The sequence below is a fragment of the Coffea arabica genome, chromosome 8e (genome assembly GCF_036785885.1).
Source record: "Coffea arabica cultivar ET-39 chromosome 8e, Coffea Arabica ET-39 HiFi, whole genome shotgun sequence".
NCBI lineage: Eukaryota > Viridiplantae > Streptophyta > Magnoliopsida > Gentianales > Rubiaceae > Coffea > Coffea arabica.
In genome coordinates, this window is record NC_092324.1 from 4,152,197 (window position 1) to 4,179,715 (window position 27,519).

The 27,519-nt window shown below is 34.2% G+C and overlaps 3 protein-coding genes across 5 annotated transcripts; all 3 read right to left on the reverse strand.

Moving 5' to 3' along the window:
• Positions 1–884: 884 nt before the first annotated feature.
• On the reverse strand, positions 885–5,121 carry LOC113703493 (probable xyloglucan endotransglucosylase/hydrolase protein 30). Its single transcript, XM_027224871.2, has 4 exons — positions 4,806–5,121; positions 4,572–4,672; positions 3,849–4,057; positions 885–1,611 (listed from the first exon to the last, which is right to left on the reverse strand). Exons 1-4 carry the CDS (start codon positions 5,020–5,022, stop codon positions 1,053–1,055), a joined length of 1,086 nt encoding a protein of 361 aa, XP_027080672.1. The 5' UTR covers positions 5,023–5,121; the 3' UTR covers positions 885–1,052.
• Positions 5,122–11,069: 5,948 nt separating this feature from the next.
• LOC113702688 (UV-B-induced protein At3g17800, chloroplastic) lies at positions 11,070–14,871 on the reverse strand. The gene is made up of 3 exons (XM_027223813.2): positions 14,533–14,871; positions 12,988–13,265; positions 11,070–12,022 (listed from the first exon to the last, which is right to left on the reverse strand). The coding sequence occupies exons 1-3, from the start codon at positions 14,656–14,658 to the stop codon at positions 11,209–11,211; spliced, it is 1,218 nt and encodes a 405-aa protein (XP_027079614.1). The 5' UTR covers positions 14,659–14,871; the 3' UTR covers positions 11,070–11,208.
• A 1,618-nt stretch (positions 14,872–16,489) lies between these two features.
• Positions 16,490–24,597, reverse strand: LOC113703977 (bZIP transcription factor 16-like). 3 transcript variants are annotated; one of them, XM_027225537.2, is made up of 13 exons: positions 24,313–24,597; positions 23,664–23,776; positions 23,481–23,531; positions 23,316–23,390; positions 22,933–23,022; positions 22,782–22,841; positions 22,521–22,690; positions 20,773–20,827; positions 18,963–18,999; positions 18,591–18,874; positions 17,716–17,793; positions 17,497–17,622; positions 16,490–16,952 (listed from the first exon to the last, which is right to left on the reverse strand). In XM_027225537.2, the coding sequence occupies exons 2-13, from the start codon at positions 23,733–23,735 to the stop codon at positions 16,836–16,838; spliced, it is 1,215 nt and encodes a 404-aa protein (XP_027081338.1). In that variant the 5' UTR covers positions 23,736–23,776; positions 24,313–24,597; the 3' UTR covers positions 16,490–16,835. The 3 variants fall into 3 exon arrangements, with proteins under 3 accessions (XP_027081338.1, XP_027081339.1, XP_071917555.1); XM_027225538.2 differs by having other exon boundaries at positions 16,819–16,952; positions 23,481–23,525; positions 24,313–24,452; XM_072061454.1 differs by having other exon boundaries at positions 16,819–16,952; positions 23,664–23,829; positions 24,313–24,450.
• Between the last annotated feature and the right edge of the window lie 2,922 nt (positions 24,598–27,519).

The following is a 27,519-nucleotide window of genomic DNA, read 5'->3' on the forward strand; positions in this document are numbered from 1 at the left end:
CAAAAGATCTTGATGTTGTCATTTCAAAAGGCTTAATTCTAAGTTACACAAATTCGAGAGAGACTCAGTGAATGTTATAACCACCAGGAACTAATATTTCTGCTAGTGTAAATCTTTGGAGAAATTAACTCATCATAAAACCAAGGCTTTCATTTAGTTAAATGAATTTCCTGGTCTTAGAGTATCTCAACATGGGCCTCTGGCCTTCCATAGGACCACAAGAGGGGAAAAAAAAAGAATACCCCTAAATCATTTTATATCCAAACGTAAGGAAAGTTGAGATGACTACAATACCTAACAGGAAAAAAGAAAAGAAAACAAATGACTATGATCTATCCATGGGGATAAAACATTTTTAAAAAAAAATCAGAAAAAGTCAAAACAGTGCATTCTGAAACCTGAAATAAAATGGACGAGAGTTACTGGGAATTGTCCTGGTATAATTTCATTGAGCCATGCCCTAGAAGTATGTGTTGGCTTTCATATCTCTGGCCTCTTGGGATAGGCCAATAATCTCTTCTTCCTTCATCAATGTTAGAGTAAACTCGTACGAAAATGAGGCCTAGTTGATAATCCCTCAATTGTTTGAAGGGGAAAATTTTTTTATCAGTCTTGGGCAGATTATGTGTAAGGATAAATCTTTTCTATGCATGTTGTGATTAGTGACTGAAATCTGGTTCCTAGAGCTAAGAGTCTAACCACTCAACCTGAACTGAAAATGGAGTTGATGCTCAAAACATTTAATAGTCCCACTATCAGCATATTTTTGGGCCTTGCAGAGTTTTGCTAGTTACATGGATAATGGATTTTGTCAAAAAAAAAAAAAACACAAAAAGCTATATTCCCAATATATCTGCAATATTTTGTAATTATGAACCAAAACGTTAACTACAAAGCCAAATCCCTTAATTAAGTTAATTTATATCGTGTTGAATTTATACGGGTACATAAATATACAATTTTTCACATCATGAATATTAACAAAACCACATGGCTCAAATTCTCAAACCAACATGGTACTGTAACATCTCACATATTGTACACTACACAAATCACACAGCAGCAGCAGCAGCCACCTCCTTGCCAGAACCTGAAGCAGCCGGTTTCCTGCTCCTCCGTCTTGAGCTCCGGCCACGGCGGATCCTCTTCTGGCTGCCACCAAACCTCATCTTTTCACGGAGTCTTCCGGTGTCCCTGAACCTCTCCTTCTCAGTTGGAACTATGACACATTCTGGTGGGGGAACTTTGTACCTTAAGTTATCGTAACAGTAAGAATAATACATGTATCTTTCTCGAAACCATTTCATTGCCTTCCGACCCTCGGGCTTAATCGTTGCATATTCTTGAGCAATGAGTCTAGCAATTCTATCAGTGCAATTGGTGGATGAGATTTGCTCAATGGGATCAACTCTGCAGCCTTCAAGAACAAGGTCTTTGAATTCAGCAGCAAAGGGTTCATATTCGTAGTTTACTTTTACTTTGCCACCATTTGTAGCCCATGAGGAGGCATCCCAGATTGTGGCATACAGGGACATTGGCTTGGATGGATAATCTCCCCCCAAGTCCGGATGGTGTATAACTTCCCTTATCGGTATATCATCAACGTAAAATCTGAACAATTTACAAAGAAAATGTTAAAAACTTGAGTATCTAGACAAGATAAGTAACATTTACAAACATATTTTCATGTTAGAATCCTGTGTTTGAATTCCAAAGACTCAGTGGAACTATAACTAGAGTTGCCTGATTCATTTAATAATGTAAAAAATGTAAATATAGATCGTTGAAATGATTCATTCAGCCATCTATCTAAGTAATCTCTAGCAATTTCATGTTTCTAATAGCTATTGTTTCCTTTCCCTCATTCATCTCATGCTCTACCAATCTTATTTTTTTGTTGCATGAAGGACAAGAAATCAGAAAGTAAGATCCCAAGGGAAGCCAAGGAAATAAAGGACAGCAAATGAAAGAAGAGTCATGTGTATCTACTTTGTCTGGATAAGGACATGACACAAAAAGTGAGAGAAATACTAATACTACCTTCTTTGGAAAGGGAAGGAAAAGGAAAAAATGGAGAAAATGACTGGGTAATTACAACGGTAGTCTATTGGATAACTCCAGTAATCTTGATTCCTTCCGTTTATGTGCACTTTTACACAAAAGTTGGATATTCAAGTTGGAAAAATGTGCACTATATATTACTCACTCTTTTGTCAGTTTGCCTTAATTTCTTTTTTTATTATATACACTATAATCACAACGAACCTAATCCCTCGTATCCCTCTGCTAATATCATCCTATGAAAACAAAACTTAATAATTGGTAAAGGGAAATGCTCAAGAAACTAATGCACAAGAATAGCAACCAAAGGCACTAAAATCAAGCAGTCCATTAACTAAGCTCATATGACATGTGCTTTTGTCTTTTTGGTTCCTACTTCCGCTTAAAGTTGATCATTTTAGGTCCTCTTCAAGCAACTTTTCTTTCTTCAGTGATGGTCTCTCAACCATCTCGGGTTGAAGAAACATGCAGCTTAAGAAAAGAAAGTTTTCAGATCCGATGAACTCACAAAATACTGCCAAATTTTTTGCCAGAAATTGGTTCTGAAGCAATCTACAAAAAACGGCACAGAAATTGAGGAAAGCGATAAATCTATGCTGTACTATTTCATCAACTTATGAAAATCAAAGCTCGTACAGTTCTGGGGACAATACCTGATTTAGAAAAGTTGGGGCAACTATCCCTTTCAATCTTTTACGGCCTACATTATTTTCGTTACAAGTATATGATTATTCACAGACTTCCCTGCACGCTTTCTATTCTTCTTTACAGCCAAGAAGTACACTTGATTTCCTTTAGAGGTGGTCCTCTATCATCTGGTCTCCATACAAAATCAAATTTTCCTTCTTAAATTAGGGATTTTACATTGAACTACAAGTCAAGAGTTCTTTTACTAATCATTTCTTTCCATACATTTCTTCAGAACAAATGGAGAAGCAAAGGTGTAATAAATCTATAACTGTGACGACTACCTAACAATTTGCGGAAGCATTTTGAGGGCGTACCTAATCCACATAGCACTAGAACTGGGACAAGTTATGGGCGCACTGTAATAAAGCTAAATACTCTAGTGTTTTAATTTATTTGTTCATATTGACAGATTTTAAAATTTAGTTTAAATTTGGCTTATTTGTTTTTCAGGCCAAATTGAGTTGAGCTCAAGTCGATCTTGAGCAACTTCAATATTTTACATAAATTTCAATTTTCCCCTAATCAAAGCCAATGAACTTTTACCTAGTCAAACTCGATTGAGCACCTATATAAATATATTTTTCCCCAAGTACGAAGTAGTTTAGTTCGACTATGAGTTCTATCAAGAACATCTCAAATATGAAAAAATATTTAGTACCAAATTTTGCTCAACATTATTCAACCATAGATCTCCAAATGTCACATCTTTAATAATTATGTCTAACAAATGTAGCTTGATTGCAAAATAAGTCAACAAGACCAAAATAATTTCAAAGTTTAGAATTCCATTCAGTTTTTGGGCGATCATGCATTTGCTGGCAGATTGAAACACTTGGCTTTAGGCTTTAAGGTTCATGATAGATACGTAATAAAGCTTCTTATCTTATCTTTTTTTTTTTTGAGTTAATTAATCTTCTTGTCCTTTCTCTCTTTCTCTTTCTCTTTCTCTTTTGTGTTAGGCCAGAAAAAATGAGTGCAAAACTCAGGCAAAGCATACCACGTTAAGATTTCATATGTACTCAAAAATTTACTAGAAAAAGAAGGAGAATGACATAATGATGAAAATTAAAGCTAATAATATAACTTATGATGCTTACATGATGTTTTTGGGGGACCAAAAAATGCTGTACTGATGAGACTCCTTGCTTGGATCAAACCACAATCTGTACCTCTCTTCCCTCCCACGGGATACGCTTCCACCGCCATACATATTGGTTTGAAACCTCCATGGCCGGTCATTAACATTGCCCAGAAACTCGAAATCCAATTCGTCGTGGTTCTTCTCCCATGTGTCGATGTTCGATGTCTATGCAAACAAACAGGGAGAATCAACCTTCCACGGAATTTGATCACAGAAAGGATTTAAACTCTACCAAAAAAAAATTTTGAGAACCATGAAATGAATTAGGCTGAAAATCCTCTATTACAAGAAGAATGATGTTATGATTGCAGAAATTTTCATATGCCTGCAGAGTAATATGTTTGTATTTTGGAATTAATGAAGTCTTTTTCATGATCACAAGTCATTCTTGTACCTAGTCCAGCATGGTCCAGAGCCTAGAATTATTGGGTAGGTACCTTAAACAACATCAAATTTTCAAGAGAATTTGCACGTTCAGTATCAGGTAGAGCCTAGAATCATAGGCTTTGTACCATGAAAACATCAAATTATAGGGCTACAAAGAACTTTTCCTTAACATCCCCTACCACCCCAAAAACAAGAAATAAATAAATAAAAAAAAAACCATGCATAGATTTTTGCATACCAGCATGAATTACGATAAAGTGATATAAGGTAATAATATACGACTGAAACTTACGTAAAATGCAACAACAATGCCTGCTGTGTAATTCGCTGGCATCTTGATTCTGGCGCTAAAGAAACCATAATTGTAATAATCAGATGATATAATCCCAGAACCTGAATTTTTTTTAAAAAAAAAGCCATATATCATTAGTCACCTTAATAAGATGATAACACATAAATCGTTGAAAAAAATATATTTTGACCATGCAAAAAAAAGAAGAATAAAAGTAATTTTTGTTGGGGTGACCTGACAAGCGGTTGAGGAGGAGGCGGACGGTCTTGTCATCGGGTGATCGGTCGATATTAAAGTCACTGAAGAGAGGGGTATAGCCTTCATCAAATCTGATAGTGGTGCGGTTGAAAGCTGAGACAGTGGTGGTGATTGTGATGGATAAGACTAGGCAGAGAGCCAAAGGGAGGAGAGAGATTCTTCTTGAAGCACAAGGATGAATATGATACTCCATATTCTCTTCTTTTTTTTTTTTTTTTTTTTTGGTTTTCTGTTTTTTCCTTATTGATTTCTCTGTCTCTCTCTCTCTCCTCTATAATCACAATTCCTCTCTGCTTTTATTAGTTCGTGGAACTTTTATTTATACGTGTGTGTTTGTTTGTGAGGGAATGAAAACAACTTTGCTTTGAGAGTGGAGAGTGGAGAGGAAAGGAGAGAAAATATAGGGTCCCTTTGTTTTGGACTGTGCATGGACAATGTGGCCCTTTGATTACTTTTTTTGATGTATAAGGCGGCCAAAATTTTTCTACGTGATTCATGCAGCTCCCACTTTAGGAATGGAGTTCCTTATAGCAAGTGTTGCCATGGCCAAAATTGTCATATTTGCACGTTTTGAGGGTTTTACGTAATTTTATTTTATATACGATATATTGTACTACGAAGAAGATGAAAGATCTCCAAAACTTAATTCGCCTGATAAAATATTAATTAGCTGTCTGTGAAATTATTTATTCGGCTCTCAATCCTTCCTCTTTCTCTTACTTCCTCCTTGTAACACACATAATCTTTGTTAAACTAGAAAAAAAAGAAGAAGAAGAAGAAGAAAAGAGCATGACGTAAACGAATGATGAAAGAAGTACGAACTAATTCACAAGAATATGTCTATTGAGATGTCAATATTTGTGTCGGTATAATGAGTATAATTATGACCAATAAAACGAAGCGAGGTGTGTAAATAAAGAAAGCTAACTTCATTGTTCAATCGCTACTTAAGATAAAACAGACAGCAAATTATGGTGGTGGCAGGTGGATGAGATGTAATACTCCCAAAATTGAAGATTGAAAATCGTAGTTTTGACTCATTCACTAAAATTAGATGCATTGAAAGCAAATTGCTGCTTTAATTCATGCTTAAATGGAACTTGGTTGTATTATTATGAACCCCACAATGCTTCCAATTTGCAAAAGCTTGGGTTAGATGCTTCTATCAACATCATCGTTATTCAATTTGGACTAATCATCATCATGCAACATCAATATGAGATTTATGGTAATGTATATATATATAGACAATTGCATGTGGAGATGGAAGATTACCATGGACGTTTATTAATTACATCTCCTCTTCAATCTCCCATCATTATTCAATTTGGACTAATCATCAGCATGCAACATCAATTTAGGATGTGAATGTGTCCTCAATTTCTCATGTGAGACTGATTTTGGAAATTTTAGGGATCAATCTTTTGTACATGGACAATATATATACCTTCGCCATTAAATGCATGACAATTCATATAAATTTAAATTTGAAATGAAAAACTTTGTTCATATGTCATACATCTAACGTTGATAATATATAATGTCAGTATATATAAAATTTAGTCAAACTTTAGAGCATACAAGGCTATCTTCAAACTTTAAGGATTAATTTTTTATACACTGACAATATATACACCATCACCATTAGTTACATTATAATTCATATAAATTTAAATTTGAAATATAAATTTTGCTCATGTATCATACATTTAACGGTGACAATGTATTAAACACTGTTAATGTATATAAAATTTCCTCAAACTTTAGAGCATACAAAGCTATTTCAATTTTTTTTTTTTTGGTTTTGTTGTGGGGGAAAAGAAATGGCATATAGGGATTTTAACTAAGAATGGCACGAACTGGAAAGATGGAAAATTTTGGCATGTGAACTGTAAAAGGGCATTTAAAGAAATTGGACGACCAATTTATATTTAACAGTAAACTTGAGGAAATTTATATTCATTCCAGGGCGAAATGCGTCCGAGAATAAAGGCGGCTTCTTCAAATTTAACGCCTCTTCCCGATTTTGGTTCGTCTCTCAGGTCTCCATATACTGAACAGATAACGAGAAATGGATTACGTGGAGCCATTTAATCTTTAGCTTCCTGATAAGTATTTGATCTTGATAATGATAACATGATAGGCTTTCAAAAGACTGCATAGGGCCTGTTTGGCACCCTAGTTTTTTATCAAGTTTTTTAGCTACTAGTTTTTTAACAACTTTTGCTACAGGAACCTTAAAAAACTTTTCAAAGTTTTTTACCTACACACTTCAAAAATCTATACACAAAAAATTTCTCAAAAACTTTTCTTCCTCCCTCACCCAACCCACCACACCAGACACCGCCTCCACCACCTCTCCCGGCGCCGGTCACCTATTTCGGCACCGCCGGTAACCTCAAAAATTTTTTTTTGAATTTTTGAGTCCCTCACCCTAAAAAATTTATTATATATATATATTTATAATATTACATATTTATATATTTATTTAAACATATTATAAATATTTTATTTTATTTAAAATATATTTTTATATATTTATATAAATATTATATACCATATAAATTAATATTAATATAAATATGTAATTATACATTTATATAAATATTATATACTTAATAAATATAATACATATTATATATATTACACATTTATGTATATATATTTATGTATATTTATATACAATTATATTATGTATTATATATAACATAATACATTTATACATAATATTAACACAATATTAATTATACATTTATACATAATACTAATACATTTATACATTTATATTAATTATATTAATACATTTATACATAATATTATATATTTATATATTTATAATATAATAATTTATATATTTATATAATATTCATTTATAATAATATACAATTATTACATTTGTAAATATATTTATATTATGTATTATATATAATATAATACATTTATATATTTTTATATAACTATATAAATATATTTATTTATAAATGTATTATAAATGCATAAATATATATAAATATTTAAACAATAAAAATTATAAATTATAAACAATATTAATTATACATTTTTACATAATATTAATACATTTATACATTTATATTAATTATATTAATACAGTTATACATAATCATCATATATATTTATAATTTATAATTTATACATTTATATAATATTCATTTATAATATATACATTTATATTAATTATACATTTATAAATATATGTATATTATGTATTATATATAATATAATACATTTATATATTTATTTATAAATATATAAATATATTTATTTATAAATATATAAATATATAAATATATTTATTTATAAATATTTATAAATGTATTATAAATGCATATAAATATTTAAACAATAAAAATTATAAATTATAAACAATATTAATTATACATTTATACATTTATATTAATTATATTAATACATTTATACATAATCATCATATACATTTATAAATTATAATTTATACATTTATATAATATTCATTTATAATTTATACATTTATATTAATTATACATTTATGCATTTATAAATATATGTATATTACATATTATATATAATATAATACATTTATATATTTTTATATAAATATATTTATTTCTAAATATTTATAAATGTATTATAAATGCATAAATGTTTAAAAATATAAAAATATAAAAATTATAAATTAAAAAATACTCAAAAATATGTTTTAAAAATACCTCTAAAAATAATCCAAAAAACGTCTACAGTAACATTTGAAAAACTTCTACAAAAAAGTTTTTCACCTTACAAAAACTTCTACAAAATTTTTTCAAAAACTTCTACAGTGTACTACAGTAAAGTTTTAGACAAACTCCAAAAAAACTCAGGTTCCAAACAGGCATGTTTGGCACTTGAGTTTTTTGCCAAGTTTATTTGCTACAAGTTTTTTAAAAACTTTAGCTACAGTAATCTCAAAAAATTTATCAAACTTTTTAAACTATACACTTTAAAATATTCGAAAAAAAACACGCTTCAAAATTTTTTTTAAAAACTTCTACAGTAAGTTATAGTAAAGTTTTAGACAAACACTCAAAAAACTCACTTGCCAAACGGAGCCTTAAACATGATACCTCAGAAAGACCTTTTTCTTTTTTTCAAAGAAACACAAGAACCAAATCTTTTTCTTTGTTCTGTTGAACAAACCAATCTAGGCTATCATCCTATGGGCTAATTAATAATTTCTCGAGTCACTCCATTCAGAATCTGAATCTTCTATAGTTGTATGTTTTTAACAATTCAGATCGACTCAAGCATGTTTGATAATCAAATTCAGCACTTAAATTTAATGAATTCAGATTTTAATATAATGTAACGCATTTGATAATAAAAAAATAAAATATCTTAATTAATTAAGTGACATTTAATTTCTAGACAAAACTTACTCCAAACAATAAGTGATAGTATATTCACTTATCATTTACTACAAAATATGATCAAAAATTAAGATTTTAATACGTAATAACTCAGTAACTTAATAGATTCATATTTTATATTTTAAATTTCATTTTTATCACATGCACCCTCAATTTGAGACATGGGATCAGTCGACCTCGGACTGATTTTGACTGTTGATTTAAATTTTGTTAGAAATTGAAATCAACCACAGAGAACCGGCATCACTCACTTTACATTTCTGTGCATTGGGCTTGACTTCATAAATAAAATTCTGTCATGATAATTCTCAAGATTCAGAAACTTAACTCTTTCTTAGCATAGAGGACTTTCAGAATTTTTCTTGAGCACATGATATTAGAATTCTTTCTTCTTTTTTTTTTTTTTAATCTTTAGTAGTTCATACATATTCACATTGGTATTCAATAATAAACTTGCTTTGACCCGGAAAAAAAAAAAGCAAAAAAAAAAAAAGGACAAGGCATTTTCCTTTCTGCAAACCAGATGAACTGAAATGAAACTTTCTTATAACTGAAATAGAAGCTCAAGTATCTGAGCAACTTCCATGGAGTGAACACTTCATCCTATTGTGAAAACCTCAAAACATTTTTAAGACATTCCATGTAGAACTTGTCACACAAGGTCACAAAGTTCTGCATGGAATTAAGTTCCAGAAATGGCCTAAGTACTGTTTAGCAAGACAACGTTCAGTCCTAACACAGACAAAACTGGGCATCACAGCTGTTTAGTAAGATTTGTCATAAACTGAACCAGCCTTGAAAGTTTCAGGGTTTCTAGTACAGATGCAAAAAGATCTACTGATGTGACACCATCAAAACCTTATAATCAAAGTACCAAAAACACCACTCCTGTGCTTATGTCATTTGTCCAACCAAGAGATACGGTTTTTTTCTGCATATGGTTTTTTCTGCACGACGAAACCTTACTCATTTTTGGCCAATTAGTCCATGTGGTTGAATGATGGCACTATCCGAAATGATGGGAGGGAGGAAATGTTCAACTTAGGCATGATGAGATCCAATGGATGTCTCCCATAATGGCTTTATGAAGTCAGTCTACTTCTTCATGGCTTCAACAGAAACTGGAAAATGTTTATGGTATCTGGTGTCCAGAGCAAGTGAACAATAATGCATGTACATTCATGATGCACCAACTCTTGGGACCATGGCAGAGATTAATCTTCGTCTTGCATTATTTGGAACTCATACTGAGAAAAGCGAAGCAAATTTTTGTGGGCATTTGACAAACGAAAATTCTCAGTAGATGGACTAAAAGAAAACAACAAAACAAAGGAAACAGATGTAAACAATTCAGATTACATCATGGAAATAGCTTTGTTCCCATTCAAAAGGCTCATGCTCTTATAGAATCTTAAATAAGCTTTGGTCCCATTCGAAAAGCTCATGCTCTAATAGAATCTTACCTGCAGGTTGCCCTGCTTGATATGTTGAAGTGATGATTAGTCCTTATTTCAGCATCTCACCTTGAAATCATGTCAAGAATAGACTGCTCGGTTTAGGAAAACGTATCACCATTTCCATCCTCAATATTCTTTAATCTTTAATCATTAAATTGTACTGACTAAGCCTTGAAAATGGTTCAGGCGGGATTGAACTTTTTAGAATCTACTTATCTCATTATTGTAGGCTATCCTGGAAACACCAGCTTGTGGAGTTCTGAACCATTTGGTCCGCATTACATTTTATTCATCAGCCAATTCTTGAGACAATTAAGCTCCAAGAATAGAGATAATGTACACCAGACAAAAGCTTAGAAGCTTGGGCAATTCACAAGGACTTAGATGAACACATGTTATTTTAGGTTGGTAAAGATATACTGGTTTTTCTCATAAAAGTCGGGTACTCACAAGGCTACAACTACAACCATAAAAATATACAACTATCCTTGAGCAAAAAGAGCAAAACTAATAGTACCTTTATATCTTAAAGAAATGGTACTTAGATTCAGCATAGCCTTCAGCATCCCATAAAAATGACCCGAATGCAACTGCCTCCAGTACCAGCATTGTCAATCCAGAGAATGTCAACGAGGTAACGTCATCCCTGGATGCATCAAGGGAACCATCTTCAGCAATCCTAATATCGGGCCTTCCAAATAATGCCTGTGTTTGCTTTTCAATTAAAGAAACTGCTTCGTTGGACCTAATAGTTGCATATCTCTGAAGTGTTTCTGCATCCAAATACATCACATAGGATCTCAACCTATATGATTTACCATCACCACCTAAATCCATTGGTTCACCATCATCAGCATCATCAGGAGGGATCTGTATCAATGACTCTGGGGCCCATAGTTGCTTTCCCGGTGTTGGCCCTCGGAAAAACGGCTGGCCCTTGTTTGGCTTTTCAGGGAGGGTGTTCATTGATCTCTCAAGTTGATACCTCTCATCAACTCTTCTGAGAAAATAACCATACATGATAGAAGCAGCATAAAGCTTTCCAAGTTTAATTTTGCTAATCTGCACAATTGTGTCTAAGGGACCTACTACCCTCTCTCCTAATACAAGAGATAGGTGACTAAGTATCATTTCAAATGCTTCAGGAGAGTGCACAGATTCCAGCTTCTGTTCTTGGTTTGGCCAAAAGTCCACCCTTCCAGCAGGATCAGAAGTAGAAGTTATTTTTGGTATCATGGAAATTTTATTGTCTACAAATTTGTGAACAACCAGGCAGTAGATTATGTCCTCCACAGCCTTCCGCCTTTCTTTATCCTTTACTTCAGCTATTCTCCTGGAATTTAGCATGCACATATGTCAAAATTGTAAAGCTTCCACTGGATATACATATCAGCAGCATAAATGTAGATAATGACTGTAACTGCCCCATGAATATTGATGCAATAATCAAGTTTAAACAAAAGTTAGGGGCAAATAAGTATATGCAGAAGAACAAGATGATGAATTTTGAATTAAATAGACTTAGATGCTAAGCAAAAAGAAATATCCATCACACAAACATCATCAGTTTCTATTGGATACAAATTGTTCGACCTACTCTTTCAAGAAAACAACAGTCCAAGCTCAATACCAGATCTCTTAACAGTTTTGTCCAAGCACTCATTTACATGTGATCTGTTGATGCTTAATTCCAATTCCCATGTTAACAATTCAGTTATAAATGGCAGATCTTTTCTAATCTTTAGTAGAATTGGCTAAAATTGATAGGACAAGATCTTGTGACAGAAGCCATATGCTCCCATTGTTATTTGACAGTTTATTCGTATGGATAACACTTATCAGACATAAGAGATAGGTTGCTCCGTAATAAAGGTCCTTTATAACTTCATTCCATTATTATCGCTGTGCTTGATTTGGTTGGCAGGCCTGCATGACTTCCATCATAGCCTGGCCAAATCTTACCATTCCAAAATTTCTAACCTTGAGAATGGTTATGCAAACTCCTGCTTTAATTCCCCATCAGATTACTAAGAAGAGCTCAACAGCAAAGAATCTTTAACGGTTACTTTCCATTTTCAGTTCTTCCCATATAAAACCAATTACACAGTGGAAGAAGCTACCATATCCAGCTATTACAAGTAGATCAACTAAAGTCACGTGATCCATGTAAACATTGCTAATTCAGCTTCAATCAAGTTGGTTGACTTCATTGGCTACATTTTCAAACTAAAAACGTACATGAATTAGAAACCATGTAAAAATTAGCAACATGAATATTAAGATGGTCGGATAGCTTACTTATATAGGAGGAGATCTTGGGATGATGGTGGATTTTTCTCGTTTTCTGCATCTCTCTCGCTCTGTAGATTTTCAAGTTGTTGATCAATAGCTGCAGGGAGTAGATGTGGGTGGTTTTGTAATATTTGGGCCAAAAACTGACCAACTGGGGACTCAAGTTGTACAGGAGCAATTGGAACCAAATCACCAGAAAAACTTTCAGATGCCCTTACAGCAAAGCTTCCTTTTCTTTGGTCTGACCCAACTCCTAGCGCCCGAAAAGAATATGAAGGACAGCCCTGTGACAAGGAATTCATTACATCTGAAAGTTTTGCAGACTTGAATGTAGATGTTAGAGAACAGATATAAATGCAAAACTCCACCTTGCTAAGTGCTGTAACAAAAATCATCCAGATAATACATGTAAACCGCTTGTTGCAGTTAGTATCCATGGCAAATAAAAGTCAGAAAAGCTTCTCTAATACCTATCACGGTATGGCTAATATCTTTAACTTCCAGGGTCCCAATTGTTTTCTGTTAGAGAACAAGAAACTCAGCTTCATTCTATTCAATTCTTCCATTAGGAGGACCAAAGTAGCTTAGCCGAATATAGAATAAGAAAGCTCCAGAAAACATAAGCTCACATGTATTACAACCAAACATTCTATGGTGCTCACAAAGGTGAGCTGAGTTAGACTGCTGACTGCTGCAATATAAGAGGTAACAAATTCCAATACACCTAGCCCTTATCTAAAAATGACAGAATTCGGGTGCATATGTTGGACCTTTTTATAGGGAGGAACTGGAGCAAACTTAGTTTGCCGTTTCCACATTATGCTCATTTGAGACAATTGCTAGCCAATTCAAACTGCAGTCAAGTTGTACTGTCAATGGTCTTAAGTTCAACAACAATATAGAAAACATCAGCATAGAGAAATCTGTTATCCTCTACTACTGAAACTCAAAAACATATCCGCCACGAGCATGATATCTATGCACTAGTATAATCAAACAAATCTCACATCAATCTTTGGGAGATATAAAAATTTAAAGAATTGGTTATAAAATCCACACAAAATCAAACTCGAAGTTTATCGTCATCTAAAAGATTACAGCAACATAAAGTACCTGATTCTCAGTTTGGATATAAAACAAGCAAAATTGTTATGAAAGTCAATATTTTTTTATTTATCCCATTATGAAGATGCAGTCAAATTCCTCCTATTTTGTTAAAAAAAAAAAAGATGAATTTTTCTTTCTTGATTAAACAAAAAAGAGTAAATTTTTAATACAGTGTTAGTATAAAAATTTTAATTGAGGGTCATAAATGCACATAATCCGTATTTATATAAGCTTATTCCTTCAAACCAATTACCCTAAGGCACCTACTTATTACACCTAAACTACAAAGAATTCCCATCTTTAATAGAGATTCAGAAACTTTAACAGAACTTTCCCCAAATTAAACTAACTGCAATAAGCTCCTCAGGTGGACTCAATAACAATTTAGGCAATTCAATGATGGTATGAGAATACGGGAAAATAGAAGTGTAAAAAAAAAATTACTTTGGGTATACTAAGGGACAGTGAAGACTTATGTGAGTCGGAGAACGGGTGGAGATGCTTGGAATTGTAGCCACCGCTGGTCGGAAGAACCACCGATACGTCGGTAAATACGCCGGAGATTTGCATATTTACTCTGGAATTTCCCGCCGGAATTATTTTCGCCGTCTCTTTGCAATTTTTGGGTAAATATTTTGGTGTTCAGATTTTAAGGAGGAGGAGAGACTAGAAGAGTTTTTATGAGTAGAAAGAAAAAGTGTTGGAAAGATTTTTTTTCTGTTAACAGACATAGCAGAAGAGGGGGCGAAAAAAAAAAGGAGATTTTTGCCCTTTCTTGTTTATGCTGTCCAACTTTTTATATTTAAGGCTTTTTATTCTTTTATTCTTTAATTTATTGGAAAAAAAACTTTAAAAGCTCTTCTCTATCACCCACCCAAACTAGTGATTTTTAAAGAAAAAATTAATAAATACTATTAAATTTAACAAGCTTTTTTAGTACCTAAAAAAAGGAAAAAAAATTATAATCCATTTAAATTAGTTATTTTGTAAAATATTTTTTAAAATTTTTATTATAACAATGTATATAAAAAAATTTATTATAAATATTTTTTAAAATATTTAATAAATTATTGAACGAGATGTTTTTTAAATTATTATATTTATATATTATTATAACATTATATTTAAAAATTTATTTTAAAAAAAATGATCAATCCAAACAACCCGTATTTCAAGATTTATTAGTATTTGACCATTCTAGTCTCTTCTTTATCTGTGGGCCGGTGGAAAAACTAGAGAGAAAATTCTGTATATACTAATTTATATATACGTGGTTGGTGACATTGGCAGAGGAAGTGCAAATCTATTTCTGACACAGCAATTTTGTTCAGAGTGCCTAAACTACCCTCACAAAAACTAAGAGAACTACTATTTTACCATCCTTTCTTTCACCTCTCATCAGAAGTCGTCGCGCTTCCTTTACCAACTTCTGAACTTCATCACCTCTTCCCACGCTTTCTATTGAGATTCCTCCGTCACCATCTCCGATCAATGGGCTTCTATAACTGTCAGTTTTAATTACACGGTATTATGTAGACACTAACACACAATAAATATAAACATATTGTAGAAGCCTGAAGTGTTAGTGATTTTCTTTTCTTCCTTTCTTTCTTCTTTTCACTGTAGTGATTTTCTTTTCTTTCTTTCTTTCTTTCTGTTTTGGATAAAAAATTTCAGCAGTCACTAAACTATTAATCAAGCCAAGTTTTGACCATGAAACAACTTTTTATCACAAGTTGATCACAAGTTGATCACTATACTAACTAATCAGTACACCCGTGATCATTATGTCAACTAATGCTCTTAAACTATGCCACGTACTTTGCTTATTTCATAGATTAATACCATTAATCTATGCAATGATTACGGATTACTCATTAGTTAGTTTAGTGACCAACTTCTGACGAAAAATTGTTTGATAGCCAAAACTTGATCCGACCAACTATTGAAGTTTTTTGTCCTTCCTCTTTTTTTTTTTGGTGGGTTAAAATCGTACGAGCTCAACGATCCTGAGACTGCTGCGTTCTTTAGCTTCTCAGGTTAACCATCAAAACAGAGAGCACCGGCAAACAATTTAGCTGATTAAATTGGCCGGGCGCAGGGATCATCATATCCCCGGCACTGCTAATCCAGTAAGTCTGATGAGAATTACAGACAAAAATGCCAGTACAACTGGAATGAATAGTTGGCCATTCATTGAAGACGACTTTGATTGATGATTAGTCGGTCTGAATCCAATCACACACTAATATGTTACGTCCACGGTTCAACTAAACATCCAACTTGGGTTTTGTGGTTGCAGCAAACGAGTTGTACAGATTAACAAAGCTCCAAGAAATGGATAGGAAAACAAATGACCATAAAAACAAAAAACAAAAAAAAACAACGAGAGAAGAGATCATGTACAAAAGCAAAAGCCCAGAATTTTAATATAAAGGCAATCTCATATCCCATACATTATGCTTATTCGTCGATCCATCAACCATAATTAGTACATACGGATCTTAGATAAATGGGGATACTACCTCTTGTCACAGAACAAGGGTGCAACACGGATCACCCGCTCGCTCTACATGATGCCATCAATGGGAATCTCAGACCATAAAAGATTGGTCGACCCAAGATATGATGGGGAGGGTATTAGACAAAATACTACAAAGGTCAGCTCCAACGAATTTTAAACTACATACTATGCCCTACTAAGTTGTTAGGTTGAGCCCCTAGAAATCATTTTGCAGCTAAAATCTTCATTGCCCTCTTTGCAGAGGTTCTGCTTGCCCAGAATGTTGGGCATCATTGCCCGCATGCTGCTCATTCCTACTAGATCTTGGATCGTCTGGCCCAGGGACTTCACCGAGTCTCTCCTGCAAGAGTTCAGAAACCTTTTATTATTTAATACAATAACTCCAGAAAGACAGCAAATGACGAACCATTAGTTCCAAAAGTTCGAAATAAATAAAGCTACAGCGTTGACAGTTACACAAATCTGAACATAACCCTCACCCCCTTGACTCATCATATTGATTACAAGTTCATTAAAGGTGAAAGTACTAATTCCTTGCGGAAATGTTTTAAGCTCCTTATCATTCTTACCACTGAGCTTCCAAAAATGCCTTGACCAGAGAACTATGCTCCACATGGATACATTTCTAACACTTTCAAGAAAAAATTATCTTCATAGAGAGAAGATCACAATCATTATCCGCATAAAAGCCGTAGCCATCCAAAAATCCCACTTCCTCGCAACCCAAAATAATTACACGAGCTCCACCAAGAAGAGAAGGAAAAAGGAAATTTCCTTAAAAAATTCAAAGCTAGGTTGAAAAGGGAGAGAGAACCACAGCATGCATGTCCCAATGGCAACTTCACGCTAACCATGTATTTGTTACACAAAGTATAAGAAAATACCTTCAGAGATGCATTTTGAGCCAGGAGTTGATCATACTCGCTCCTGATACGATTCACTTCTGCTCTAAGAGAGGCATTTTCTTCTTTCAAAGCTTCAGCTCGCTGGGCTAGTTCATCACATTCCGCCTATCAATGTACATAGGAACAAAACCACGGATAACAAGTTTAAGCAAGTACCAAACTAAACATTTTTGAATAAGAAGAGAATGTACTTCTCACCTGCTTGCGCAACCTGGAACGACGAGCAGATTCTCTGTTAGACTGCTTTCTTCTCTGCCTTTTGAGCTCCCTTTCATCCTGACCCAAGGAGGGAAAAGAAGCGGATGAAACACGGGCATAAGAAACTTTTGTGCTTTTACACAAAGTTATAGTTAGCAAATAAATAATCTCACAATAAGCAAGAATATAGCAAACATTGCACAATCAAATAACTTGCAAGAATTCCAAAAGTGAATCCAGACACAAACAGCTACAGGAGACAGAATTCAACATTTATTTTGGCATCTTTGTCCTCATACCACCACCAGTAACAACCTCCCTATCATAGAGAAGAGCAAAACCTGACCACATTTACAATGAATACTATTTTAACAAGCTATTACCTTTGGAGAAGTATTAAAAACAAAGCACATAATTAGAGTCTACTGAGCAATATTCTTTCTTCCTATCATTTATTCTACTGATGGGTTCAGCTTCTATGTCTTTTCTTCTGTCCCCAGAATCATTCAAACACCCATCTAAAGCCCCAGTTTGTGAATGCAACTTACAACTTCCATTCTGCTTCACCTACTAGCACTGAGAGCAATCTCATAGCATTTAGTCTTTTCTCTTGTAAAACCAAAACACTTTGAACTTGTACAGTTAAATGGCCACCGTAAAACCATAAACTTCACTGCCAGACCAAAGATAGAAATGAGTAAGACTTCATTTTAAAACCCAAGGGAAGATCTCGAAAAACATAACAAATTACCACATTCAAGGTCAACACTGTACTTGAGAACCAAACACATACACTGCCCATAGCACAGAAAGAAAAAACAGAGAAAGGACAACAATTTAAGAAACTAAGAATCATTTAGACGAACAAAAGATACCTGTATCCAAAGCTGTGATTGAACGCCATCCCTCCCACCAGTGACCATTCCCCCTGCAACTGGTGCAGTGGGCACCTTCCCACGCATTGCAGGAACAGTAGGTGAAGCAGCAGATCCCCAGTAGTCCATTCCAATATTCAAATTAGTGGCGGGACCAGAAAGACCTCCAGGAGCCCCAGGTGCCGAAATTGGCACCATAGGCACAGAGTTCACCATAGAATGAGGTGTGTTGGGTCCACCATTCTGTGAACCATGAGCAGCACTTCCATTCTGGGATGTCTCGGCTGTATTGAAGGCATAATAACTTTTACAATCAACAAAATGGGTTCCAAGATACTGTCTGCACATCCAGAAACATTCCAAGAATCATACCTGAATCTTGCCTCTGTCCTGACTTCATTTGTGACTCCTACAGAAAATAAACATAAAAATGAGAACAGAATACGAGCAAATCATCAGAATGCATTTCTTCTCAACTTCCTCACAAGCAAATAATCATAGCAGCAATCCAAGTGTGTGAGCACAAAATATCTTCCTATAAAGTGTCATTCAACACACAGCAAACATGATTGTAAACAATAAGAATGTTTGTAAGGTCTGTAGAGAGAGAGGTCAAGTACCACAACGACAAGGTATAACTCTTTTGAGCCTCAGGGAGTGCTGCTAAATTTTCTATTTTTTCTACAGATGGTACATCTTCACTACCAGCTATTTTGCACCAAAAGTATCATGATGATTCTATGCACATAAACAAGACACCATTGTCCATGTAATGGTTGGATAAAGTACCTCAGAAGTCAGAAGCATAATTTGATTGAGGCTTGACACAAACATAATAATAACATAACTTGAGACAGGAAGTGGCTTAGGGCACTGAAGCCCTGGCACATGTCAACACCTCATATATGGTACAAATAAATAAACTGGAGCCACAATTAATTTGACCTCAGAGAGAACATATTTGACAGAAAACATAGTACTGAAAAAATTGCAATTCAAATAGCACAAATCCATAAACCAGAGCCACAATTAATTAGATCTCAGAGAGAAAACATATCTGAAGAAAAGCATGGTACTCACAGAAACTGCATTTCAAATGAACTAACTTTAATTAATAACTACCAACCTCAGTTGGCAATTCTTCAATGAACATGTCTTATATAAAACAAATAATTGTTTCAACTACCCGTTACCAATCACTTCACAAGTTCCAACTACCCATTACCAAAATAACAATAGAACTGAAACATTATAAAAAGCATTCAAGCTAATAGTAGTAGACCTGAAACATTTTTTCTTGTTTTCTTGACCTCTAATTCTGTGTTATATTCTAACTTGGTCAATTATAAATGCTTTTTCCCATCAGTTCTAGGTTGACTGTCCTTCAAATGTGTCTCTAGTCAAATCCAAAATGAGTTCATACTACAAAAAACAATCTAGCAACTGCTAAAAATTTCAACAGCATCTCAATGCAGATACTATATTCAAAAGAAAGTTCTTGTGGTTATCAACAAGCAAGATAGCTTCCATTCATATTATGGCATCTATCCACCACTAATTAAGCACAGCTACCAACTAATATTTTGATATACCAAAGCAATCTACTTATTTAAGAATTAACTCATTCATATGAATTGAATTGTTAACGAACTGACAAGAGAATGAAGTTCATCCGCTACAGGATGCACTCAACCATCAATAAACTTGAGTATTTTTGGGGTACCTACTTGACATATGTTTCAAACGGTTGATCAGAACCTAGCAGGTAAAGATTCCAGATAGCAGATGAGATCATAGTCAACAAGTATTAAATTTGAAGTTCATTCACTTGACAAACGAACTCCATCAACCATAACTACCAACACCATCAAAATGTAGTTCCATGGAAAATTAGGAAAGAAGAGGAAGAGGTTAAAATATTTATGATACCGTATAAATGAAAAACCTTTTGACTCAATATATATCAAAAGTGTCCCAATAAAGGAGGAAAAGGAAACCATCAATCATATCACCTGCAGGACAAGTATGATACTCCCAGGGCATATAGAAATTAGGGTCCAAGGTCATAAGATCACTAGATTTCATCTCAAGTATGAAAGGGAAGGTCGAAATACCATATGAGCAAAAAAAAAATCTGTTAAGAGCTATAATACAAAACAATTTTAAAGTAATTGACACCTACATTTTGAGAATTGGCATCACTTCCTTCACTTGAACCATCACTTGCACTCTCGCCACTGCAAATCCAAAAAGATTGTCAGTTAAAAATAGGAAGACGATAACAGAAAATTTATGCATAGTTACCAGATTTGCACAATAAACCCCACTAAAGAGCAACAACCTTGGGTTACAAATAGATTTTAGTCATGTCAAAACAGGGTCAATAGTCAATGCAGGCCAATTTGGTTAAAGGGTTACCTCGATAGGTGTGGAATCAGTAGTAATGTAAACATCAATGGGATTCTCATTTGCCACTTCTATGTATTGTAAACCAAGATGATAGATCCATTCTTGATTAAAACATATCATTTCCTTCTCAATTCCCAATTTATTCAAAGAAATAAAAGATAAATGAAAATTAAATTGAGAACAAAAGACAACTACTGTCCTCTCAACCTCTCTGAAGCCCACCTTCAAAAACTCCTAAGCCCATCTGCCTTCCACTAAACCTCCCAGAAAAAGTACACCACGTATTCAAGCCACACACAAGGAAGATGAACAGAGATAGGATCTTTTCATTTTAATTTTAAGCTTCATAGCCTTGCAAATATCTTGCGTCTATCAAAGAGCAACAAAAGTAGCGTAAAAGAAGAAAGTGTAAGACCAGTCAATAAACAAGAGGAACGGGGAAGGGAAGAAGAGAACTTAGGTTGTGCACCTAAGCATAAGAGGATTTCTTTCCTAGAATTTCTTCATGGATGGCAGGTATTTATAAGAAGCTTATACATGTATTTATAGTGCAATACTCAAGCAACACAGGTAGCCTTATTTAACACACTGGTGGGAAAGGTGGTCCGCTAAAGCTGCTGCAATGGTGGCTGATCATTGGACTTCCACCAAAGCCTGTCCCTTGAACTACCACTCATGGCTGTCCCTGAAACATCTACTTATGCCTTACCCTTAATCAGGTTTGCCCTTAAACTTCCACCTAAGGTAGTTGAACTTGGTTGCTACAATGGTGTCATTATTAAACAACAGCAAGCTAACTACTTTTGGAACCAAGGCTGCTATAAACAAGCGGATGTACTTTGTGCACACAAATTAGAAGACAACATATATCAAAAGTCATATAGTAATTCCAGAATACAGGAAGCAGTGTTTCAAGGGTGGACAGGTCAGTAACATGTAAGAAGTTGCCCTTGGGAGGGGAACAACAGCGGAAAACAGCTGCTAATACCCATAGGCTTAGAAGCAAAAAAGGAGGACTCCTGCCAAGGAGGTAAAATCTTGTCAAATCCCAGCTTCTTTGCTTCAACTATTTTGACAGCTTTCCTGACATGCGTCGAATAATGTAGCCATTTGCAGCTTTGGCCAGGTTTGACTGGAGTAAGGGAGAAAATTCCTTCTCTTTTCTCTATTTTCAATTCTTCATTTTGTTACTTTATCCATTTTCTGGTCAAGATTTCCATTGTTATTTCTTATGTAATTTAGGATATTATTGCCATTAAAAAAAGTTTAATACCATCTCACATCTATCAAGTTGAGAGGGGTAATAGTTGTTCCTTTGAAACTGCAGGGTATACTGGTAGTTTGGCCTAAACACAAGATAAGCAGATGTAGTTATGCCTATTACTTAGTAATGCAGTGTTTCTTTCCTTCTCTATTTTCAATTGTTGAAGCCATTTTATGACATTGCAATCCTACATAGCGCCCTAGTCAAGGTAGTTTCCTATAAACATAAATAAAAGAACAGGCATGCAATATCCGTACCTTTTAGAGTAAGCACCATTGGCCGATGCTCCAGCAGTTTTACCAGGTTCATTGTTCCTCCCAGTAATCATGTTCAGACTTCCAAGGCTTCCCTTAGATCTTTTAATAGGAAGCTTTTCTTTCCCTTCAGATGGCTTACCATCCACCTCCATGTTTCCAGGAGTGTTACCCTTAGGAAGACAATTTCAAGTGTGATCATTAGATTGTTTTTTGACCAGAATATAAGTCCTTGAAGAAAGATGACTAGTCAAGGCAACTTACAGAAGCTTCTGCCACACCATTCGGGGAAGCCATTGCAAATGGACTGAATGGATAAGATCCCTAATTAAGTTTAGAAGAAAGATTTATGACTTTTAGAGGCATCACAAGAATCAAAAAAAGATTTGACTAAACAAAAATAATCATAAGATACCGGAGGAATGGATGGATGAGCATATATGCCACCAGGGGGATACATTGCTACATATGGATGAGGTGGAGTACCATAGGGTGGCATAAGATGCTGCAAAATATTGGGGGCAATAGTTAATAGCAGTTGCAGCTATCACACAGAAAGAAAAATTCTTCTAGTAAAAATAGAAGTTCCATTTAACTTCTGTCACCAATGACAAGAATTGGGACAATTCCCCAACCTAATCTAGTGCTTTCTTTGATTTCATTAACATATACTCTCTCACTTCAAACAAAGTGCAAAAAGTAGTTAAAAAAAGTGACAAACAAGACAAGCAGTCCCCTTTCTGTACATGTAGTGAAATTAGGATCTAACAGAATCAGACAACAAAGAAAATTTTGTACCTGAACTCCCCACATATAGGGATGCGCTTGGGGACTTGATGCCAAGAAACCATGCGGAGGCATAGGTGAATATGCCTGCATTGAAAAACCCATACACTATCAAATAGAAGAAAAAATTGAAGGCAAGCAAGGAGACTGTTGATGAATATTTCCACAAACGTGCACCTGAAAGCCAGACCAGTCTGGAGTTCCAGTACTTGGAGCAGATGGCTGCTCCTGAAAGTACCCCAAAAAAATAACAAAAAGCATAGTAAAAAAAATTAAAAAGCCATCACCAGAAGAATGCACAAATAATTCAAAAGAAAAAGTGAGCTTGGGTGAAATTAGAAACTGAAAACATAATTTCACCTGAGGAGGAGTCTTTGACTCCTTTGCTTCCTTTGCCTCCTTAGAGGACTTGTCCATCTCACTACTGCCCATGGCTCAACTGCACCACCTTCTTACAAACGCCTCAAACCATTCTGCAACTTGTACCAGTGGCCCCGTAATTATCGAGAAGAAACCAATAATCTAACTGTTCCAACACTTTGTATTGAAAGCAGCTCAAAAACATTTCCAATCTGTAGCAATTATAATTAATTCTTTTTTATTTCAAATAACCCTAGATCAAAGTTGTTGAATAATCACCCAACTATTCGTCCAGCCAACCCCAAATACTGGAATTAAATTCAGCTTACATATATGCATAAGCTGAATGTATCTCAGCACACACTTGTCTATCATGTCATAAAAAAAATCTAAAATTTGGAAACTACACCCAAAGAAAGATGATTATCCATTAAACAAATAGCAACTAAACTTACCATGAAATTCTATCAAATACACCAAATTAAAACAAAGTAATTCATCGCCACACCCTTTCCGCCAAAAAAGTACACAAATTCAACCAAAAGGAGAATAAAAATTCTCAAACCCTACAGCTTCTTAGCATCATCAATTATTTAAACAACAGGACTACACAACAATTTAAAAAGCTAAAAATTGAAACTTCAATTACCGCAGAAGGAAACAGACTGAGCGAACTCGGAGGCTTGACTCAACGAGTCAACTTAGAGCCTTCAAAGCTCCAAAATTCACTGCTTTCTCTAGTAAAAACACAATTCAATAATACAAAGCCGACCAATCCTTAACCAAAAGTTCGCAGAAATTGAGAAGATTTCGGGAGAGGAGACAGAAAGGTAGGGTTTTGGTCGGAGTTTGACAGATCGTCGGCTCCGGCGGTCCGCTCTTGCGATGATTTGCGCAGAGAGAGAAGGAGAGACGAGAAGAGGAGAATAGAGATGGTGGTGCTCTTCAATTTGGGAGGATGATGATGATTGGTCAGTTGATTGAGTCGTGGATTGATTTTAACGGCTGAGATTTGCATGTGCAGGGAGCGACATGTAGGGTAGTTGCTCTTCAGTTTGGGAGGATGATGATGATTGGTCAGTTGATGATTTTAACGGCTGAGATTTGCATGTGCAGGGAGTGACATGTAGGGTAGTTGCACTTGTGTGTTTTCTCAATTATGGCTTATGCGTCGTGTAATAGCTAATGGGAGGCCCAGTTTCACGAATGAATTTTTCAATGTTTGTCTAAAACTCTGTAAAACTTTTTTTTTTCTTTTTGTTTTCCTTTTTGTTTTCTTTTTAATTCTTTGTTTCTTCTTTTCTTTTTTCTTTTTTCTCCTTTTTCTTCTTTCTCACCCCGCCACTGGTCTTACTCCTTTCCTACTGCCACTGCCGGACAATAGCAACAGCAGGAGAGGTAGAAGAGAAAGCAAAAAAACAAAAAAAATGTAGCCAGTGTTGGCCGGCGGCGAAGGTGGTGGTGGGTTGAGGTGAGAGGAGAAAGAAAAAGAAATAAAAAAAAAGAAATTCTTTTTGCATATTTTTGTCTATTTTGAGATCTATATTTTAAAAATTTTAAGGACTTTTTTATGTTATCGTAGGTAAAGTTGTTAAAAAATTTGTAGTAGAAAAATTTGGAAAAAAAACTTGTTGTCAAACAGGCCAGAGTTGTGAGTGTAAACAAGTTAGCGTTACAAACGAATTAAATCAAATCAAATTTTGGCCTAATCGAACTAAGTTTCGACTCAATTTTATCATGTTCAAACTCAACGAACTTTCAACATAAAATTTGACCTTAAGATCGATCTCAAATTCAAACTCGAGCTTAACTATTGGGGTCAAATTCGAGCCTAATCGAATTTAAAAAATAAAAATAATCCTTTTATATTTTTAAAATGAATAAAATAGTCATTTTTCCTTAATAAATAATAAAATAATAGGAATATATATGTACTTTCACTATTAAAATAAAAAATTACACACACACACGCATGCTCAAGCGCACACACACGTATATATATTGTATGTATGTATGTATGTATTTGAGTGGGCTCATGAGTTAATATGTTGAGTTCGATAACTTAATCAACTTGAACTCGACGTTGATCGAATTTGGATCAAGTTTGACTGAGTTCAAGTCAAACTTTGACCAAACCGGCTTACGAGCGCTCGTGAGAACTTAATTCGTTTACAATCCTAATGACTCAATATTGATTGAATTCGAGTCGTACTTTGATTGAACAAACTTACGAGTGTTCATTAAACGATTTGATTCATTTACAACCCTAATAGTAACCACGCATATTCATACCTATGTGAATAGGAGGATTTGATTAATTTGTTGAAAGGGTTAAAAAAGGAAAAGAAAACGAAAGTCTCTTTTTTCTGGCCTTTTAATATGGAAAAAAGGAATACAGCACTTGGATTCTTTAAACATTTAACTGAAACAAGACATATAATTGAGAACATTTTTGGAAGGTAATATTGATGTTTGTGTTGTCCTTAAAATAGCCCGCTTTGATTGCTATTTTTTGGAGGTTTTTGTAGAAAAATGTACTATATCAATGTGACATATGTAACGTAAAAAAGTGATTGAAAAATATGTTCACGAAAGATATAAAGATTTTTTGAGAAAAATGGCTTTCCAATTAAATACTCTAAAATGAAATAACATTTTATACACTGACAGTGTAGTCATTTTTAACATTACTAGTTATCGTTGTACACCACATGCATGATTTGAATTTCAAATTTGAATTCATGTTATATGGTATGATCTAAACCTACAAGTGTAAAAAAAAAAATTTATACATTAACAGTCTATAAAAAGGTGATGCCTTTAATATACGCAAAAATGTTAACCTTGACCTTTTCCAAAATAGTACAAGAGACAAAATTAACAAAAAAAGCTTGGACCTTTTTTTTTTTTTCCTCTTTTTGACAAACTAAATGATTTTACTGCTGACCAGACTATTGGTCAGCAAGAAAGGAGTCACGGAACGAGCTGAGTATTTAGTCCAATCTTCCATGTTTGTTACAAAACTATTTGCCTTCCCTACCATTTAACTTATATCCAAGTATAAACCTTTAACAAACATCTAAGAATTTAACCAACAAAGTCCTTAAATTTTGATGCAAGAACATAGAGCTGACTAATAAGTAATTATCAAGATTAATTCGCAGATCAATGTACTAGATGAAACAAATTAGATTCTAATATTAGAATATCTGATTTTTATTCATATATGGATCAATTCGCTCTTATACCATCTTATAAGCATACGAGTCCATAGTTCGCATGTACCATTCATCTGTGGATCATTTCACAATCATGTGATTGTATACGTGTGAGATTCACATTGCTTGTAAGATGATCTATGAATGAACTAGATATACAGGGACCTTTTTCAAAAAATTTCAAGAAGTTTGTATCGTGAAAATACCAAAATATTTACTAACCAATCATATGTCTAATAAACCATTTAAGGCTTGGTTGCCACATTAAGTAGTTTCTTAAAAAATTCAGGTGGGTCCAGACGGGTGCGTACTGCACCCGTCTGGTCCACTGTTGATTCAATCTCCACCGGCCCTTCTAGATCTAGTTGAATCTTCTTCTTAAATTAGGATAGTATATGATAGTATAGACAAAGTGACGATTGACAAAAAAAAAAAAAAAATCACATGCCTAATACGAACACACGTACACCTATCAAAACTGGCATTTGATTAACTTCCTAAAAGCAAACTCTAAAAGGCTCAAGCCTGTGTTCTCCTGAAGTTGGAGAAAACTCATCTCTAGTTTCAAGGCCTAAAAGGCTAAAACTCATCTTAAGCCAATGTTCACAACCACAGGCCTATAAGACATTTTCATGCAA

Bases quoted from the DNA above. Each gene is read 5' to 3' on its own strand.
- LOC113703977 (XM_027225537.2), bottom strand. From the start codon at position 23,735: ATGGGCAGTAGTGAGATGGACAAGTCCTCTAAGGAGGCAAAGGAAGCA. The intron at 22,691-22,781 runs GTAAGTTGCCTT...TGTCTTCCTAAG, and splicing joins ATGGTGTGGCAGAAGCTTCT to GGTAACACTCCTGGAAACAT. The intron at 19,000-20,772 runs GTAGGTGTCAAT...TATTTTCTGTAG, and splicing joins GTGATGCCAATTCTCAAAAT to GAGTCACAAATGAAGTCAGG.
- LOC113702688 (XM_027223813.2), bottom strand. From the start codon at position 14,658: ATGCAAATCTCCGGCGTATTTACCGACGTATCGGTGGTTCTTCCGACC. The intron at 13,266-14,532 runs GTAATTTTTTTT...TCCTTGTCACAG, and splicing joins TGTCCCTTAGTATACCCAAA to GGCTGTCCTTCATATTCTTT. The intron at 12,023-12,987 runs GTAAGCTATCCG...GCTAAATTCCAG, and splicing joins CAAGATCTCCTCCTATATAA to GAGAATAGCTGAAGTAAAGG.
- LOC113703493 (XM_027224871.2), bottom strand. From the start codon at position 5,022: ATGGAGTATCATATTCATCCTTGTGCTTCAAGAAGAATCTCTCTCCTC. The intron at 4,058-4,571 runs GTAAGTTTCAGT...TTGTTTGCATAG, and splicing joins GCATTGTTGTTGCATTTTAC to ACATCGAACATCGACACATG. The intron at 1,612-3,848 runs GTAAGCATCATA...TAAATTGTTCAG, and splicing joins TGGTCCCCCAAAAACATCAT to ATTTTACGTTGATGATATAC.